General features: G+C 42.6%; 5 protein-coding genes across 5 annotated transcripts in view; 1 reads left to right on the top strand and 4 right to left on the bottom strand.

Annotated features, from left to right (window-relative positions):
- LOC133024317 (gap junction Cx32.2 protein-like) overlaps positions 1-2,428 on the bottom strand; it is a 2,756-nt gene extending 328 nt beyond the window's left edge. The window contains exons 1-3 of the mRNA XM_061091382.1: positions 2,287-2,428; positions 1,403-1,536; positions 1-655 (exon numbers count right to left, since the gene is read on the bottom strand). The exon at positions 1-655 is cut by the window's left edge and continues 328 nt beyond it. Coding sequence (XP_060947365.1) covers positions 29-655; positions 1,403-1,531 — 756 coding nt within the window. The 5' untranslated portion in view covers positions 1,532-1,536; positions 2,287-2,428 and the 3' untranslated portion in view covers positions 1-28. The remainder of the gene's footprint in view (positions 656-1,402; positions 1,537-2,286) is intronic.
- A 762-nt stretch (positions 2,429-3,190) lies between these two features.
- gja13.1 (gap junction protein alpha 13.1) lies at positions 3,191-5,209 on the bottom strand. The gene is made up of 2 exons (XM_061091586.1): positions 5,130-5,209; positions 3,191-4,469 (listed from the first exon to the last, which is right to left on the bottom strand). The coding sequence occupies exon 2, from the start codon at positions 4,440-4,442 to the stop codon at positions 3,579-3,581; it is 864 nt and encodes a 287-aa protein (XP_060947569.1). The 5' UTR covers positions 4,443-4,469; positions 5,130-5,209; the 3' UTR covers positions 3,191-3,578.
- Positions 5,210-6,829: 1,620 nt separating this feature from the next.
- On the bottom strand, positions 6,830-8,265 carry gja11 (gap junction protein, alpha 11). Its single transcript, XM_061091643.1, has 3 exons — positions 8,137-8,265; positions 7,808-7,993; positions 6,830-7,432 (listed from the first exon to the last, which is right to left on the bottom strand). Exons 1-3 carry the CDS (start codon positions 8,263-8,265, stop codon positions 6,830-6,832), a joined length of 918 nt encoding a protein of 305 aa, XP_060947626.1.
- A 2,401-nt stretch (positions 8,266-10,666) lies between these two features.
- Positions 10,667-14,927, bottom strand: hsdl1 (hydroxysteroid dehydrogenase like 1). The gene is made up of 5 exons (XM_061091618.1): positions 14,536-14,927; positions 12,602-13,047; positions 12,027-12,110; positions 11,471-11,617; positions 10,667-11,385 (listed from the first exon to the last, which is right to left on the bottom strand). The coding sequence occupies exons 1-5, from the start codon at positions 14,753-14,755 to the stop codon at positions 11,314-11,316; spliced, it is 969 nt and encodes a 322-aa protein (XP_060947601.1). The 5' UTR covers positions 14,756-14,927; the 3' UTR covers positions 10,667-11,313.
- A 1,208-nt stretch (positions 14,928-16,135) lies between these two features.
- The window catches only part of tbc1d32 (TBC1 domain family, member 32), a 52,116-nt gene continuing 50,525 nt past the window's right edge, over positions 16,136-17,726 (top strand). The window contains exons 1-4 of the mRNA XM_061091686.1: positions 16,136-16,290; positions 16,369-16,533; positions 16,779-16,956; positions 17,198-17,269. Coding sequence (XP_060947669.1) covers positions 16,136-16,290; positions 16,369-16,533; positions 16,779-16,956; positions 17,198-17,269 — 570 coding nt within the window. The remainder of the gene's footprint in view (positions 16,291-16,368; positions 16,534-16,778; positions 16,957-17,197; positions 17,270-17,726) is intronic.

The raw sequence follows: 17,726 nt of genomic DNA, 5'->3' as shown, positions 1-17,726 counted from the left end.
ATGTCCCTCAGGCTTTGCTGTGATTGGTTCAGTGGAGGCCGAACTTCTCGCTCTTCATCTCGGTGTTGAACGGGGGTTGAATCGCGACGGGAGAACGTGAAGCGGTTTTGAACTTCCGCCGGGCCGTGCGGTCACACAACAGGTAGACGACCTCGGCCAAGTTGAACGCCACAGAGATACAGGACATCACCAGCATGAAGATGATGAAGATGGTCTTCTCGGTGGGACGCGACATGTAGCACTCGACGGTGAAGGGGCACGGAGCTCGGGAGCAGACCACCCTCGGGTCCATGATGAAGCCGTACAGGTAATACTGACCCACGATGAACGCCACCTCCAGAATGATCCTGAAGAAGATGGAGGTCATGTAGGTCCCCAGGAGGTTGCCCTTGATCTTGATGTGGCCTGTTTCATCGGAGTACTTGGGCTGTTTGTAGCCCCCCGAGTGGGCGGTGTTGTATTCTCTCAGTTTGTTCTCCTTGCTGATGACGTGCATCACGTGGCCGAGGTAGATGAGCGTCGGCGTCGACACAAAGATAATCTGCAGGACCCAGAATCGAATGTGCGAGATGGGGAAGGCGTGGTCGTAGCAGACGTTCTTACAACCGGGCTGTTTGGTGTTGCAGATCATGTTCGACTGTTCATCGCCCCAAACCTGTAGCGTCACAGAAACGACTGTTACTACATGTAAACAACAAACAGAGTGGCAGTTGTTTTATTGAGCTTAAACAAATCATCAAGAGCCCCCTGGTGGCATCATTGTGGAGGTGCACTGAAGTACTGCTGTGTGCAACAACACAAAATTATATTGTAGGCATGCAACAGACGTTTAGTGATAATCTAATTTGAAAGGATTTTTGAATTGGCCGATTTAAATCCAAATAAATATGTCATTTTTGCATGTCAACATGCAAACCGCTCAATTTAGAAGACACAGGAGTATTGTATTTATAATAAAAATATGTCTCCTCACAAATTAAAACCTTTTGAATGCAGCACTACCCCACCAGCTGTGATCCCATTGAACACACAACAAAATTCGTGCAATTTGTGCAATTTAATTTAGTTAATTATTTTATTTAATTATTTAATTGTGTTGTTTAGTTGTTCTACTACTTACTATTTATTTGCTTATTTACTGTTTACTTTTCTTTGTTTTGCTCATTGTTGTTTTTGTTTCTTACTTTGTTGTTTTTGCTCTTTCTTTTGCTCTTGTTGCGCTGTGCCTGCGCTGCTGCTGTAAAACCCTCACATTTCCCCACTGTGGGACTATTAAAGGATTCTGATTCTGACTATCCTTTTGCTATGGCCACTAGAGGATGTTATTTCCTCTGCAACTCCTGCATGCCGTTAGTCAGTGATGCAACTAAGCTACAGACGTGTGAACTACGACCACACAGACCTTCTCTGCTCCAGCTCCGAGGATCATGATCCTGAAGATGAAGAGCACGCTGAGCCACACCTTCCCGATGACCGTGGAGTGGGACTGGACCTTGTCCAGCAGAGACGACAGAAAACCCCACTCACCCATGGTCCCTGAAAGGCAAAGGGGAAAACTCTATTAATGGATTATGTGGAAACAAACGCACAAGAAAACATGGACAAAATAAGTAAATTTAATGAAAATGTAATTAATCTTCTATAATAGCAGTATATGTATGTTTCTTTGTAATTCATCAGCAAGTATTCTTATGTTTAATGACCATGATTGTACCACAGAGGAGAAAAATATAATAATAAAAAAAAAACAATAGGTCAAAGCATTCTCATTAAAAAAAGAAATGTTCTAGGTGCTGTAATATATGATGATTAATGAACGTGAACATTATTAAAAACAGCAGAATCTCTTTTGTTTTGCAGACACACAGACGTTTTTTAAAATCCCTGAAGTTCAGAGCATAAAGAAGAATCTATAAAAGCATTTATATAACTAAACTTTATGACTGAAGTGACTACAGATCATTGCTTTATGTGATTTTAGAAATACATTGATAATATATATTTACTCTGACAGATTATGGAAAATGCTTTAATCTGAATATTTAAATTCCTCCAAACTCTGGCTTTGTTTCACACACTCATACTGACATGTTCATAAAACTCTACCGAGGCAGAAAACATGCTCCTATAGTAAAAATAAATACCAATATTCTTCTTAACATATCAGCAATCAGGAGATATTTTTGATATTATTCGATCAACTGAAAATTAAAGCATTAAAATATGCTTGAAATAGTTTGATTTTAATCTTAAAATATCAAATGTTAAAGTAACAGAGCAGCTTACCTTTAAAAGTCGCACGTTTTGCTCCAGACAAACAGATCGTTCAGCAGCTGTGGAGCCGAGTGACAGAGAGGCTGCTGAACCAAAGCAGATCTGCCTGTGATACCTTGAACTTTAGATTGGCAGATGTTGCAACAGGCCGTCACGTTGTCGAGACGTTTGTGAGATGATAAATCTCCAGTGGACCATTTTTGGGCTCAGCTCTGAAAAGATTGCAGGGGTTAATGATTGGCTTTTAATCCACAGCAGGTTCATGTGTGATCGTTCATTTCTATCACACAGCTACTGAATTAATGGAGTAAGAGTCAGGGATACGTGTGCGATCTCCACACACACTAATCCAATGTTGTACAATAACCCTGCTGGGAAAAGACTATGTCAACGGTCACGTTAGTTTTTTTAACGAAAAGTTATTATTTCCTCCTCACAGAGATTCATAAGATCTCAAGAAACGGAGGGAATCTCATATTGTTGACTTCACAAAGATGCTTTTGTATGAATTGAATTTGAGAAAGTCTTTGTTATATTTATTCCTGTATTTGTTCCCCTATGTATAATAAAGTAGTATTTTTAAATGTAAAATTGCAAAAAAAAAAATCATTGGTTTCAACCTCTAAGATGTGAATATGGAGAGTTTTTTGCCTCTTTATTGAGAATAAACTCAATATATAAGGATTTTTTTCATATACTTTTTTCATAATATGATTTTGAGGAGCTGTGCCTGACATTATCCACCGTGCTGTCATTATATGTTGTTCATTTGAATTGTTTTATCTTGAAAATCATTATTAGACTCGTCAGTAATTGACTCATCGGCAGCAGCACTATTGGATTAAATATGTGAATTTTTGTAAGTTGTCCGACGTGGAAGTGAAAAGTGTGAAAAGTGAATGAAACACAATTTGTATTCAACTTTAACCATTTATTAAAAATGAGAAAACATACAAAACATGACATCAGAGTTTCTTCACCACGATCATCATCACCATCATCATTGTTCAGTAAGCAAAGTAATTTCAAGTCCTAGATAATGAACATGACAATAACTTAATAAAGGACACATTCAATAACTGGGCACAGACAACATTCTGCTCTCTCACACATAAATAAATAATTATCAGTATTGCACATTTTCATAAATCATTCGATTTCCATTAAAAAAAGTATAAAATTGGTCCCTAAGTATCACTTTGGCTTTAATCATTAGGCTTCAAAACAGCTTTTATTTCATATCTTCTTTCCCCTCACAGCTACAAAACTTCAGTCTTTACATTCTGAAAACAAGAGAATTCATTTCAATGAGTGTTCAGGAGCAGCCTCTCCTCCTTGGCGCCGTCCAGGCCTCCTCCGATGCTGTTGCTGTTCTCCATCTCCATGTTCAGCTTGTTCTGTTTCAGCGCCTCCTCCGTGGTTGTCCGCCTGTAGTTGGACAGACTGGCCGGGTTCTCCGACGAGTTAATGTGCCGCGCCCCCCGCTTGGACCTCCGCTTGCACCTGGAGCAGAGCAGGTAGAAGACCTCCAGGACGTTGAGGAACAGAGAGACGCAGGCCACCACCAGCATGAAGATGATGAAGATGGTCTTCTCCGTGGGCCGGGACATGTAGCACTCCACGGTGAAGGGACAGGGCTTCTTGGAGCAGGGGAACATGGGGACCATGATGAAGCCGTACAGGTAGTACTGGCCCGTGATGAAGGCGGCTTCGATGATGATCTTGAAAACCAGCTGTGTCAGGTAGCTCCCCAGCAGGCTCCCCTTGATCTTCACCTTGCCCTTGTCGTCTGTGTACTTGGGCTCTTTGCTCATCTTGGTCCCGGCAGACATCAGCTTCTTCTGCTCCCTCATCTTGTTCTCGGCGTGGATGACGTGCACAGCGTGGCCCAGGTACATGAGCGTCGGCGTGGACACGAAGATGATCTGGAGGACCCAGAAGCGAATGTGCGAGATGGGGAAGATCCAGTCGTAGCAGACGTTCTCGCAACCAGGCTGCTGAGTGTTGCACATGAAACCCGACTGCTCGTCGCCCCACACGGCCTCGGCACCGGCGCCCAGAACCATGATCCTGAACAGGAAGAGGACGCTCATCCAGATCTTTCCGATGACAGTGGAGTGAGAGGTGACCTTTTCCAACAAGGTCGACAGGAATCCCCAGTCACCCATCTTTGAATGTGATATTCAGGTACTGATCTGAGATGAAAAGAAGGAAAATACTGTAAATACTCAGCTAATCAATTAGTTAGAAATCACGATTTTGTTTCCACCTCTGCTGTGGAAAGAAGAGCTCATTGTTCTGTTTCACTAAGATGAATCACTTTTCAGTTTTTTGGCAGCGCAACACGAGAAGAAGACGTAATAAAAAAATCATTGGCTTAATAATCAACTAATGAAGAATAGTAGAGGTAGAAAAAAACAGAGCTTCCCTATAAATAAAGCTTCCGTTAACATTTTATATAAAGATAACAGTGATTTACAATTTAAATACATATATTTAAGTGAAAGCTATGTTTAGAACAAGAAGAAATATTATCATGATAATGAAAACATTAATACTACAGCACTTGTATGAAAACTGGATTAAAACATTTTAGGAATCAGGCAAAAAGGATCAGATAATACAGTAATACAGGTTTAAAGTTCAGCAGTAAAGCAATGGCAATAGAATTAAAACGAGATTGCATGTAAATCAGCTTGAGGAGATTAACAACCCACGGTTTTCGTCTAAAAATGTAGAAAACGAATCAATATTTTCACCGGACATTTAAGTCTATGTATTCTCTAAATATGTCTTTCTGTAAATCTATAAAAGCTCAGTTTTCTGAACAGAGAACAGAAGGAGCTGCATCTTACCTGCTGAACTGGTCAGGGCTGGACCGTCTCTGGTCAGATCTAATCACCAACTGAAATTGGACCTTGGAGTTTTTGTGCTGGGTGAGGACGGCGGGACCTGGGGAGGAATCCGTTGCACAACCTGCATGTGGCTCTCATGTCACGTTGAGCCAGTCAGCAAACGAGAGCGGAGAAAGTTGATGAAACACCCGAACAAGAGGAGTGTAATAATTGATAGGTGTGGTGGTATCTTCCTTCAGGGTTCCAAGAGACAGTTCTGGACTTTAAACAAGCCATAAGACTACATATCTCTCACTTTACTTTGAAACCACACAACTACAGCTTCTCTTGTTTTGTCTTTTATCAGTTTGAAAGTGCTCATGCTGCCCAGAGAAACACTTTTTCATTCAACTGTGTCTTTCTACAGTTCAGTCACAACACCTGTCTCCTCCATGTTAGTGGACAGGACAAGGGCCAAACTCAAAAGTCAAAACACATTTCCCCGAAGATGGCTTCTAGCATTTTAGGAAGTTCTTCTCAAACTGATGAATGTTCTGACAAGTTTGGTTTTTAATTCGTTATTTGATGCTATAAAATGGGGTGAAACATCCTGATTGACAGCTGAGACCGACTCACGATTGATTCACATGTATCGATACCGAACTGTTTAACGTTTTTGGAAAACGCTGATATATATATTTTTGAAGATGATTGCGTGAAGAGAAAGAAGCAGGTGTAATTACCGTGTGCTAGATGAGGCTGTTCATTCTGCAAAAACACCCAAGAGGTCGACACATATTACAGCTAAGTGTACGTTTTTCTTTACCGGTTAAACACATATTATATGACCCATTAACTTGGGAGCCTTCAAGGTGCCGGCGCTGTTTTTATTTTTCTCGTTTTCAGACCAAACCGAGCTGTCATCTCCCTTCCTGCTCAGCTGACTGTCTCCTGGCTGTAGCATCATATTTATCATCTAATCGAACAAACCGTTTCTTTAAAAATATGCGAAATCATTGCAAAAACGTGAAAAGTCTGTTTGCTAATTAAAACTTTTATCTATCAATGTTTTTAGCTGATGGCAGCAGGTTCAAATAAGCTTATTATCTTGTAGATATACTTTATGCGGATCCAGAAGTGTAACCTGTTAACAGACACAAAATACATTGTGATAGATTTATGGCTTAATTAAAAAATAAAATATAAACTGAAAATGATTGCTTAATTAAATGCACTGTAATTTATATTGTGCCAAAATGACAACACGATAAGAAAAAGACAGCAGCATTTTAATCAGATTCTGAATATGAGATGTTTATTGAATCAAAAATATGACGTCACAATGTCTCAAAATCCATCAAACCTTTGATCTGCAGTCTTTTAAAACGACGGACATCTTTGTTGCTTTTCTATTCTGTCACAAACGTCTCTGGAAGTCACTTTAAACAACATTCTGCATGTGACTGAGATCTGTTTACAGAAGCTGGCCACTTCCCCTCAACCTTTATTTACTGGGCACACACAAACACACACACACACACACACACACACACACACACACACACACACACACACACACACACACACACACACACACACACACACACACACACACACACACACACACACACACACACACACACACACACACACACACACACACACCCTTCCCCTCTACAGCCCAACACACAGATACTGGAACCCATCACCGCCTCCACGCTTCAGATGTGGACCTCCCCCATGTCATTCTCAGATGGTACGGTCTTCACGACCTTGCTCACCCCACCTTTGACCCCGTTCACACCCACCATTTGTCCCTGCAGCTCCAGCTCCACGTTGACACAATTCTGGATGGCCGCGTCCCGGCTTTTAAACATTTTCCTCTCGGAGGACGGAGGCGTCACCGGGGTCACGGTGTAGTGCTGCCTCCTGGTCATGCACTCCTTCACAGCCTTCACGCACAGGTAGAGCAGCTCCATCACGCACAGGACCAAGGAGACCACCGTCGCCACCAGCATGAACCAGATGATGACCGACTTCTCCGTGGGCCGGGACAGGAAGCAGTCCACCTTGTGCGGGCAGGGGTCGGTGGCGCAGACGTAGCGCGCCTCCAGGGTGAAGCCGTAGAGATAGAACTGGCCCACGATGAACAAAACCTCCAGGATGATCTTGGCCACAAGATGGAGGACGTAGCTGCGGAGGAGGCGGCCGCGGATGCTGATCTTGCCGGTGCTCTTTGTGTACTTGGGAACTTTGTAGGACTTGCTGAGGAACAGGCTGACCTGGGAGTCCAACTCCGCCTGCTTCTTCATCCTCTCTTTCACCTCAGGGTGGAAGAACGAGAAGACAGAGTTAGATGTTTCACAATAATCTGGTGGAAGACAAGAGGAGATAGTTTGGGACGGACCCACTTTGTCCAAACCCTTATTCTACGTCTACATTTGGTTTCCTTGATAGAATATATCTGTTCCCCTGACTTTACGAGTGAATCAATTGCTTCTGGGCAGGCAGGCGTCACATAGTGGGTTGATCAGGACCTGGGAATACAACTACACAGATAGTCCACCAACAAAGTAAATGAACCCTCCTCTGATTCAAAGATCTAAAGGTTTAAAAGGATCCGAACATAATGTTTGGAAACCAGCTGATGATCCATTTCCCCTTGCCACTATATTTCTATTTCTGGCTGTCATTACTACCTTCTTCTCGATGTGGATCACATGAAGGACGTGACCAAGGTAGAGCAGCTTCGGAGTCGCCACGGCGATAATCTGAAGAGCCCAGAAGCGAACGTGGGAGATGGGGAAGGCTCGGTCGTAGCAGACGTTCTCACAGCCGGGCTGCTCGGTGTTGCACACGAAGTCGGACTGCTCGTCGCCCCACACCTGAGGGAGGAGACGGAGGAAGAGGATGTGATACAGACCTTCAGAGAGATGAAGGTGGAGTTGGATTGTGACATTCTCAATCCAGCAGTTAAGTCTGTTTGACCCCTGGTGCTCAAATGAGTACACGTAGTGTATTACCGGACCTCCTCAGCACCCGTGCGCAGGACCAGGATGCGGAACACAAAGAGCACGGTGAGCCAGACCTTCCCAATCACCGTGGAGTTGCTCTGCACTTTGTCCAGCAGGCGGCCCAGCACGTCCCATTCAGCCATCTCAGGCGCCAGCTGTCTCTCTGTTTGGGGAATCGACCATTAAGAGTCAAGGACAAACAATTGAGGGAGTATTTGCGTTATTTAAGACGTCTTATTGATTCAATTAGTTGTTGGGCTTTGTTTTCTGAACACCTCTCGACCTCAGCTCAGAAAACAAAGTGCAACAGAACGGACGCGAGTCTCTTACGAGGCTAAACTTTTATCGTTTCTTGTGACTTTGCTGATAAAAGACACAGCTGCGGATTCTAAGTCTCCAAAACAAAGTTATCTGCTGGAAGCCGAGACGATATCCTTGGTTAATACCGACCACTGCAGATCCGAATTCAAAGAATGTAAAACATGGAGCCGAGCAACTCGAGCAGATGAAGAATATCATCACCTTGGTTTTGAGATCATAAAGTTTTATCTGAGCATTTCTCTTACATGGGTTTATGTTGTTTTGATTGAATATTTACAGGATTACAAATTACATTTCTGAGTCATTAAGGTTCTTTCTTTTATTAAATGTTCATTGATTCCGTGTTGTCGATTTTCTTCAGTCCTTCGATTTGTTGGAATCAAAACAAAGAAACAGGATCGTTTTTATCTCTTCTCTTCAGAATCCAAAATCTATGACATGTTGTTTTAATCCTCTGATGGATGCACGTTCAGTGGGATTCTCTGATTGGTTTAATTCTGAAATAATGCTGAGTCACAGTCGCACAGGATTCTCCGATTGGTCAAACTCCAAATTACTGTTGAGTCACGTCAACACGTTAGTTCTCCTTGGACAATGAGAGATGTGCTTCCTCTGAAGGTCGAGATAATCTCCCTCATGTCTACCACTCTGTGCACTATTATGATTAAATGTACCGTAGCTATATCTAAATATAAGTAAGATGCTTTATTAAATCCATATCAAACCAAATATTGATCATATGAACATTCGAGTTCCCTTCAAACCGATCAGATTGTATTTTTGTTTGTTTAAAGACCTTTCCCGAACGCATCTCACTGAGCTTCTCATAAATGTGTGCATTGACGATTAGGTTGTGTATTTACTGTATTTTCAAATAGTGAATGGTACAAATCTTTCAGAATCTTGTATGACACAAACATATTCCAACATAGATCTGAAAATGTCTTAATCAAGAATGAATAACTAGATAATATTCGTACTCACCGGTCGTACGATCCCACTGAGGAAGAAGGTGAAAGAACCGAGCGATGCTTGAAGAGGACGATGAACAGGAGGAGTGAAGGAGGAGAAGAAGAAGAAGAAGAAGCACTCGTCCTTTCATTGTCTCTTCGGCGTGTTATCAGGAAGGACACCGTCCTAACCACAACAACAAAACCTCCAGTCCTAACAACCAATGTGAGCCTCTGGTGAAAGTAAAACAACTTTGAGGAGCGACAGGAGAGTTTGAACATGAGGTGAATGAAACGCTGGCGGCCTCAGAAGGAAGCGAGTGAGGCAGGACTCTCCTCCACCTTCACCAACAACACCAAAAGAAAACCTTTCAACCATTGATTGAGATTGAAAATCGTTGATGCATCTCCAGAAATGAAGCCACAATATCCTGGATTCAAGCCAAGCTATCATACACGCATTAGGTCATTTAGAGCCAGAGTCTGCACAAAGGTCATCAGGGATCAGCCACGGTAGCTTGGTCCTGTTGACACACACTCTCGACCAATGATGATGCAGTTTCAGCTGTCAATCATCACATTTCATCATAATATATCATAAAAAATAACTTATTGAAACCAAACTTACATCAAAATTAACACTTGACTAAACATCCATATGATAAGAACTACCTAAAATGGCAGAAACCATTTTTGAGAAATATTTTTTCTGACTTTTTACTTTGGTTGATGTCCCATATATGTACAGTTTATGACCTTTACTGCAGTCAGCCACTAGGGGGCGATTAAAATCATTTGGCTTCAGTTTTGGGGAACTATTTAAAAAATTTTGTTAACCTTTAAAAGGAGGGATTTCCCAAGATACAAATTATACTTAATCAAACGAAATTAATAAATTTTACTATTATACTAATAATTACTTCTCCATTTGACAGCAGTTTATTATTGATTTTTCTCAAGTTTTCATTGACACCGACAGTATATTCACATCTCCTGGTTTCCTGTATAATCCAGTGAAAGCAGGTCGGGTGTGCTGAGCACCACGTGTGTGTTGACAGGAAACTGCAGCTCAGGCGTGATCCCCAGGTTTAAATCCAGCGTCTGACCCCGGCTGATCTCAGGAGGTCACAGGAGAAACTCTGGCATGGTGTCTGTTTGTACGTCAATGATTTACAACCTCCTGGGTTTCTAGAGAAAACCAGCGTGCGTGGCCTTCAGCACGTAGACCACAGTCAGCGTTTCAGATCGTAAACAAGACAACAAAACAGTGAACCACGTTCAGAAGAAGATCTTTAATGCAAACATATGTGAATATACAACTTATTGCTGAGCTGGCCTTTTCTTCTTGTCCCACACTTCTCATTGTACCTTTGATCGTGCGTTAACTTTCTTATCATTAATAGAGTTTAACTTTTTAGAATGTAGGAGTGCTTCAATGTGCGACTTGTTCATATAGCTACAAAAATAAATAAAACAATTCTACAATCAGATTTTACATTTTAAATATTCTCTTATCTAACAGTCCAGTGGGTCTGTTGCCTTTAAAGTCCTGGCAAGAAAACATAATGTGTCAGAGTGTTGTCCTCTGGCACCGCTGGGAATTAGGACTAGAATAAAAGTTCAAGTTCAACTCAAACCCAGTTTCCAACTTCGAGTCTGTGCACGGCAAAGACATTTATTACATTTATTATCCGGTTATATGGTAAATTTAAACATCCAACCCAGTATTTAAGAGATTATGTGTGCACTCACTTATTTATCTATACCACCACAGATTATCACACATTGTAACGAGAGGAGAGATTCCTGAAAATCACAGTCTCCTCAAACAGAGCTACTCTTAAATAACCTTAAATAAAACCACATGACTCGAGTAACAGCAACAGGTCCAGTGAGTGAGTCTGAGTGAGGAGAGGAGATCTAGGTTATACTGATGAGCACACGAGATCCCAGAACCCAGATCCACTCTGGAACACACCTCATCAACCCGTACTGTGAAGAAAAAGAACAGAACCGATCAAACACAACTTCATTTTACAAGAATCTGTTTCCACAAATTCATTCCACGTGGACCGACCTGCAGCGTGTGAGGCCAGTATCCTGTGGTCCGGGTAGACACGCCCAAGGTGGAGATGGCGTGGTGAGCGTAGACGGCTGGATCTGGCTCAAACCAGCCTTCACACGAGGAAGTCGATGTTGATAGTCGTTGCTTGCTTGAGGCAATCTGGTTACACAAACACACAAACAGGACGTCAGGATGTTGTACACAAGCAGTTACTGTATTTGAACTCAGGGTATTGTGTGATTTCAGTTCTCAGGTACATGCACAATACATCTGGATCAGTACCAAACAAATCTTCCAGCTGTTTATTCTTTGTAATGGTCCTGTTCAATCAATCAATCAAATTTTATTTGTATAGCCCGTATTCACAAATCACAATTCGTCTCATAGGGCTTTAACATGATGAGACATCCTCTGTCCTTAACCCTCAGCAAGAGTCAGGACAAACTACTAAAAACCCTGCAAAAAACTAAGCAGCATTGATAGGGTAAACATTTTGAAGGATAACTTCAATACTATATGTCAAGCAGTCCTGCTGCATCATAGTCTATGTCTATGTTAGGTGTCTTACCTGGAAGGGAATCAGACTTTGAACAAAGATCCCTTTGCCACTGTACTCGAGGTGAAGAGCTCTTGAGAAATGATCCAGGTAGCCCTGAGGTGTCAGGAGGAGAAAGGCGTTATTGTCTGGTTTGTGTTAATGTTTTCACTTAGTGCACAGAAGAAGAATGGAGGCTAAGGCATTGAACTTAGACCTAAACTTAGATTGAAAAGTGTCTCCAGAGGCTGTGAACGTGTGTTTCCTGATCAGAATCAGAATCAGAATCAGAAGTATTTTATTGCCAAGTACGTTCACACATACAAGGAATTTGCTCTGGTTATTGGTGCAAACACTGAACATAGAAACATAAAAACGCAATAAATACAACATGCATAGGAGAGCAATACAAAAATGGGAAACCAGTAAATATTTACTCACTGTTTACTTCTTATTTACTCACTTTTTACCAATATTTATACAAAGTAACATTTATTTTGAGATAAACATTTCTGAATAAAAATATATGAAAGATAAAAGATATAAAAAGTGAAGTAAAAAAGTGAAATGCTGTGATGTGTGTGCATATCAGTGTTGTTGTGACTCACAGTGGAGGCCGTGAGGGCCACTCGTCCAGGCAGAGGTCTGCAGCAGGCCCCCGATGAGATGTTGACCACAGCTCCTCTGCTGCGCTCCACCATCCCCGGCAGCACCAGCCGCGCCATCAGAGAAGCCACCGCCACATTCTTATTCACCAGGTCCAGCAGGCTCTGCTCGGGGATCTCAACCAGGCTCTGGGAGGAAGCCAGCGCCTCGTCCACGCAGGTCACCAGGAAGCCGATGTCTTTGCCCCTCATGGCGTCTTTAATGGCGTCGCTGGCCGCCGGGTCCAGAGAGAAGTCGGCCAGGACCACGAGGGTTTCCACGCCGTAGCTCTGGGAGAGGCAGGCGGCGGCGTCTCGGACCGACGTCTGGTCCTGAGAGACGAAGATGATGCTGACGCCGTTCCTCGCCAGCTCCTCTGCGTACGCTCCGGCCACCGGCTCGGACGCTCCTGAGAGAAGAGAGGATTTATCAATGAGACAACAACAAAAACATCAGTATGGCCTGAGAAGAACCTACATTATAATCCTTTATTAGTCCCTCCAGATATCAGTGTAAGAACTGTGTAACATTGAGGTTTGTCTTGCAGCCAGGCCGGTGGGATGCTTTGGTTTAACTGGTGCAACTTTGGTCTCTATACGGATTCAATCCTCAACCTGTTTGAGTGAAACTCTCCTGATTCTATCTGTGCAGAGCATTGAACCACACGCTGTGGATTCAGACGTGTGGTTGTGCAGCAAGTGTTTCGAACATGACATTTCCCACCGGACGCCTTATCTTCCAATGTGAGAGCCAAGAGGCAAATAAACCATCACGTATCAAGCTCACTGGCTTTGGCTTCTTCTACTAACTCTGATAATATCCCTAGTTTACCTCAACATTTTGAGAGTGTATATGTATTTAAGCACCTTTATATTTAAGGTACATGTTTTTCAGAGTTATGCACAAGTTATATTGATTGATTTTGTCTATAATGCATTAAAAATGTTCCTCTTTTTCCATCCCTGGCAGTAACAGCAGCCTTGACAATGTCTGGTCTGCTTGACATATAGTATTGAAGTTATCCTTCATCCCAGGATTCAACACTCATCAATGCTGCCAAAACCTTTATCCTGATGATGTTTTCCTACACTTGACATCTATTGCACTTGTGTCCATCCTGGGAGACGGATCCTCACATGTGTCTCTCTCTGAGGTTTCTACGTATTTTTACCTGTTAAAAGGGTTTTTAGTAGTTTGTCCTGACTCTTGCTGAGGGTTAAGAACAGAGGATGTCACACCATGTTAAAGCCCTATGAGACAAACTGTGATTTGTGAATATTGGCTATAGAAATATAACTTGATTGATTGATTGATTGATATCAAGCTCACTGGCTTCGGCTTCTTCTACTTATTCTGATAATGTCCCTCTTTTACCTCAACGTTTTGAGAGTCTATATGTATTTATGCACCTTTATATTTAAGGTACACGTTTTTCAGAGTTGTGCACAAGTTGTATTGATTGATTTTGTCTATAATGCATTAAAAATGTTCCTCTTTTTCAATCCCTGACAGTAACAGCAGTCTTGACAGTGTCTGGTCTGCTTGACATATAGTATTGAAGTTATCCTTCATCCCAGGATTCAACACTCATCAATGCTGCCAAAACCTTTATCTTGATGATGTTTTCCTACACTTGACATCTTTTGCACTTGTGTCCGTCCTGGGAGACGGATCCTCACATGTGTCTCTCTGAGGTTTCTACGTAGTTTCACCTGTTAAAAGGGTTTTTAGTAGTTTGTCCTGACTCTTGCTGAGGGTTAAGGACAGAGGATGTCACACCATGTTAAAGCCCTATGAGACAAACTGTGATTTGTGAATATGGGCTATACAAATACAATATGATTGATTGAAAGATGGTCCCACAGACTGAGGTACCACGGCCCAGTCCTCTCCTCACCATAGATCACGGCCCAGTCTCCGTATCTGCGGGTCAGCTTCTGGCTCGGCAGGACCCGGGGCAGGAAGTGGACCCGGACCACGGAGCAGCATCCCCGGAGCAGGACCACCGCCCGGCTGGCCGCGTACACCGCGCCCACCAGGGCCAGGGTGTCACAGTAGGACCTGCACCAGCGGGACATCTCCCGCAGCAGGAACTGGAAGCTGTCCACCGCCGCCATGCTTCCACACACACGGCCCCACGGAAGCTAAGGGGCTAAGCTAAGCTAAGCTAGCTGCTGGTTGGTGGTTCCGGTCCACGGTAACCAGGTGGTTTCCTGCGGGGTAACGCGAGCTAACAGGTCCTGGATCGGGTTCTACGTGACCCGGTTCTGGTGGATCAGAGAGAGAAGGGGTCACATGAGCGAGGAGCCGGGATCACAACATTGAGCCATGTGACTAGCTGCGTCAACCGGGATGCGTTCAAGAGCCCCGGAGAAGAGACGACTGCAGCCAAACTACACGTTAATACCTTTATATATACAGGCTATGGTTAAGCACGATACAAATTTAACATCTGGTTTTCCTTCATATGTTTATATTTAATCAATCTGCCTCATTTGAAAAGCTGTCTTTGTTATTTTCTTTTTAAATTCTCTATTTGTCCACATTTGAGTCAAGTTCATCTCTTTTTCTTTGCAGCATCTTTCTGTTAGTCGCATCATCTGCTGGGTATTTTTTGTTAGGGTGTTAAAATCTGCTGAATATTAACGTGCTGCTCAAATTGTATCTATTGGTTTATCTAAATCTATATTTATTGGGTAAAATGCGTATTTCCCGATGTCTATTGAATGCGGCGTCTCGTTTCTGCCTCCTTCCCACAATGCACTGCAGTCGACGCTGGTCCGTTGCCATAGAGACGCGGCTGACAGGATGCTAGCTTGATGGACATCTTCTCTCCATGTCACAAACCTGCTGACACGACGGTAAATATCTCACACTCACTGGTTTACACTTCCGGGTTGATGGTTTGTGTCGAGGTCAAACTTCTGCTTCTTATCTTCTCCAGTTACGGTTTTCTTTGCCAAATGTCTGTTAGCTTAGCTGTTAGCTTTGTTGTTAGCATTGCTAGCTGTGCAACATGTTGACCAGAGGGAGCAGAGAGTCAAAACACCAAACATCACAATCTCCTCTTCTTCTTCGTGTCCTCTGGTTTTCTGTTGGATCCACTTGTTTACTATTGTGCTTATAAGTGATAGTTCAACCAAAACAAATGTAAATTCACTCATTATCTACTCTCCACTGTGTCGATGGAGGGTTAATAACAACCAAATAACATAAGAAACAGTTGTAACATGAATTAAAAGATGGATTTAGATGTGTATTCGGACTGTAGCTCTCATTTCTACCTGTTTGCAACGTAAAACAACCTATTGTGTCACAAGCCGCTCCATCGAACATCCTTTTATAGTTCTGCTCATCTTCTATAGGCTCCACATATGAACAAACTAAACTGATTCATCCTCCTTCTCAAACTGAAGTCCTCTCTAACCTCCACCTCACAAGGAAGTCCCAAACAGTGACCCCATGTCCTGTTCTGTCCCCATCGAGCAGCTGTCGGGATGTCTCAGTTGTCCTCTGAAGAGGAGCTGGAGCTGCAGTCTCTGCTCAAGCAGCTTCTGATCAGCGTCAACGAGAAGATCTCTGGGGCGCCGTCGACCGAATGCGCTGAAGAGATCCTCCTTCACCTGGAGGAGACCGACAAGAACTTCCACAAGTAAGGCCACCAGACCCAGTGGGGCGTCAACTTTAAAATTGTCTAAGTCTAATTCTAATGTCGTTGTTCTCCTTTCAGTTATGAGTTTGTCAAGTACCTCCGTCACTATGTGGAAAGCTCTCTGGGGACAGTGGTGGAGGAGGAGACCAAGAGCTTGACCAGAGGAGAGGGACAACATGCAATCGGCTCAGGTCACGACACCCTGATCCACGCCATCACCCGCAGGACCAGGGACTCAGCTGAGTGAGTGTAGCACAGAAACATGAGAAAAGATTAGAAAGATATTACTTTCGTCCATATCTGACTTCCAGAGATTCCCAAAAGGCAAATATATCCTAATTACAGCAGTTGCATCTTATTCTGTAATAAACAAACAGAGAATCTCATGGACATCCACAGTATATTTCTTCTTTTTGACTCAAGCTGCATGTTTTTAAACTGACTGATTAATAATATGAACTCAAAAGCACGTTATCTCTCTGTGACAGGTACCAGCAGATGATGCAGCCCTTAAAAAACACCATGATCATCATCGTAGAGTCTCTGATCAACAAGTTTGAGGAGGACCAGATGAGGAAGGAGGAGCTGCACAGAGAGAGGCAGCACAGTCAGTCAAACAGCCGTTACCATGACAACTGCTCCGATAGCGACTCCTCCTTCAACCAGGTCAGAGACACAATAGTTACACAAATCATCAACCATCACATTTTATTTACTTACTGCATCTAAAGATTGCAAATGACTTGGCGCCAGTATTTTATCTTTTTATAAGAATGTTAAGAAAGTTTACTGAAGCTGCACCAAGTGACTTGTAAAACTGCTTGTGTCATGCCAGCAAACAATAAGAGCTCTTTAAAATGTAGTTTTATGATGCATCATAATTCTTACCTTTCCTCTTCCTTTGTAGAGTTATGCATTCATCAGACAAGAGCAGCTGCAGGTCTTGGCTGAGAAACTCGACTCCAGCCAACCCAAAGAGGTACAAGGGCTCACTTCCATATCAACATGTACAAACCATATAAACATTATTTCATGCTCTCTGTTGATACATGTCATTTGTAGCCTGGGGCCTGAGGGGTCAGGAGATTTCAGCCACGATTTTAAGTGACGTTGCTCTTTTCCATATTTCAACAGGTAGTCTACCTCTTCAGGCCTAAAAAATACAAATAAGTATCACTTGTTTTGGAGACGACTCCCAGTAGAGTGTAGCCTGATAATCTGACTACTTTGCCAATTTGTTTTACTTCATTCAATTGATCTGACATTGTGTTACATATAAATCTGCTTAAAAACTGTATTTTGGGTCTGTTATTCATTCTTGTCATCACTTTTTAAAGATATGTCTTTGCCGATCAAATTCTTTTCCACACAACATGAATAGAAAATACATAAATGAAATGTACAAGTATGTCTGGGATGTGGTAGAAACTAGTAAT

Source organism: Limanda limanda, chromosome 18 (genome assembly GCF_963576545.1).
Source record: "Limanda limanda chromosome 18, fLimLim1.1, whole genome shotgun sequence".
Lineage (NCBI taxonomy): Eukaryota > Metazoa > Chordata > Actinopteri > Pleuronectiformes > Pleuronectidae > Limanda > Limanda limanda.
Note: the sequence above shows the minus strand (reverse complement) of the source record. Positions and strands in the feature narration are given on the sequence as shown.

Coding starts and splice junctions, on each gene's coding strand:
- gja13.1 (XM_061091586.1), bottom strand. CDS start 4,442: ATGGGTGACTGGGGATTCCTGTCGACCTTGTTGGAAAAGGTCACCTCT.
- gja11 (XM_061091643.1), bottom strand. CDS start 8,265: ATGGCTGAATGGGACGTGCTGGGCCGCCTGCTGGACAAAGTGCAGAGC. Junction 7,994..8,136: donor TGCGCACGGGTGCTGAGGAG/GTCCGGTAATAC, acceptor CTCCTCCCTCAG/GTGTGGGGCGACGAGCAGTC. Junction 7,433..7,807: donor TGATCCACATCGAGAAGAAG/GTAGTAATGACA, acceptor TTCCACCCTGAG/GTGAAAGAGAGGATGAAGAA.
- hsdl1 (XM_061091618.1), bottom strand. CDS start 14,755: ATGGCGGCGGTGGACAGCTTCCAGTTCCTGCTGCGGGAGATGTCCCGC. Junction 11,618..12,026: donor AAAGTCTGATTCCCTTCCAG/GTAAGACACCTA, acceptor TTGTGTAACCAG/ATTGCCTCAAGCAAGCAACG. Junction 11,386..11,470: donor ACTGGCCTCACACGCTGCAG/GTCGGTCCACGT, acceptor TTTTCTTCACAG/TACGGGTTGATGAGGTGTGT.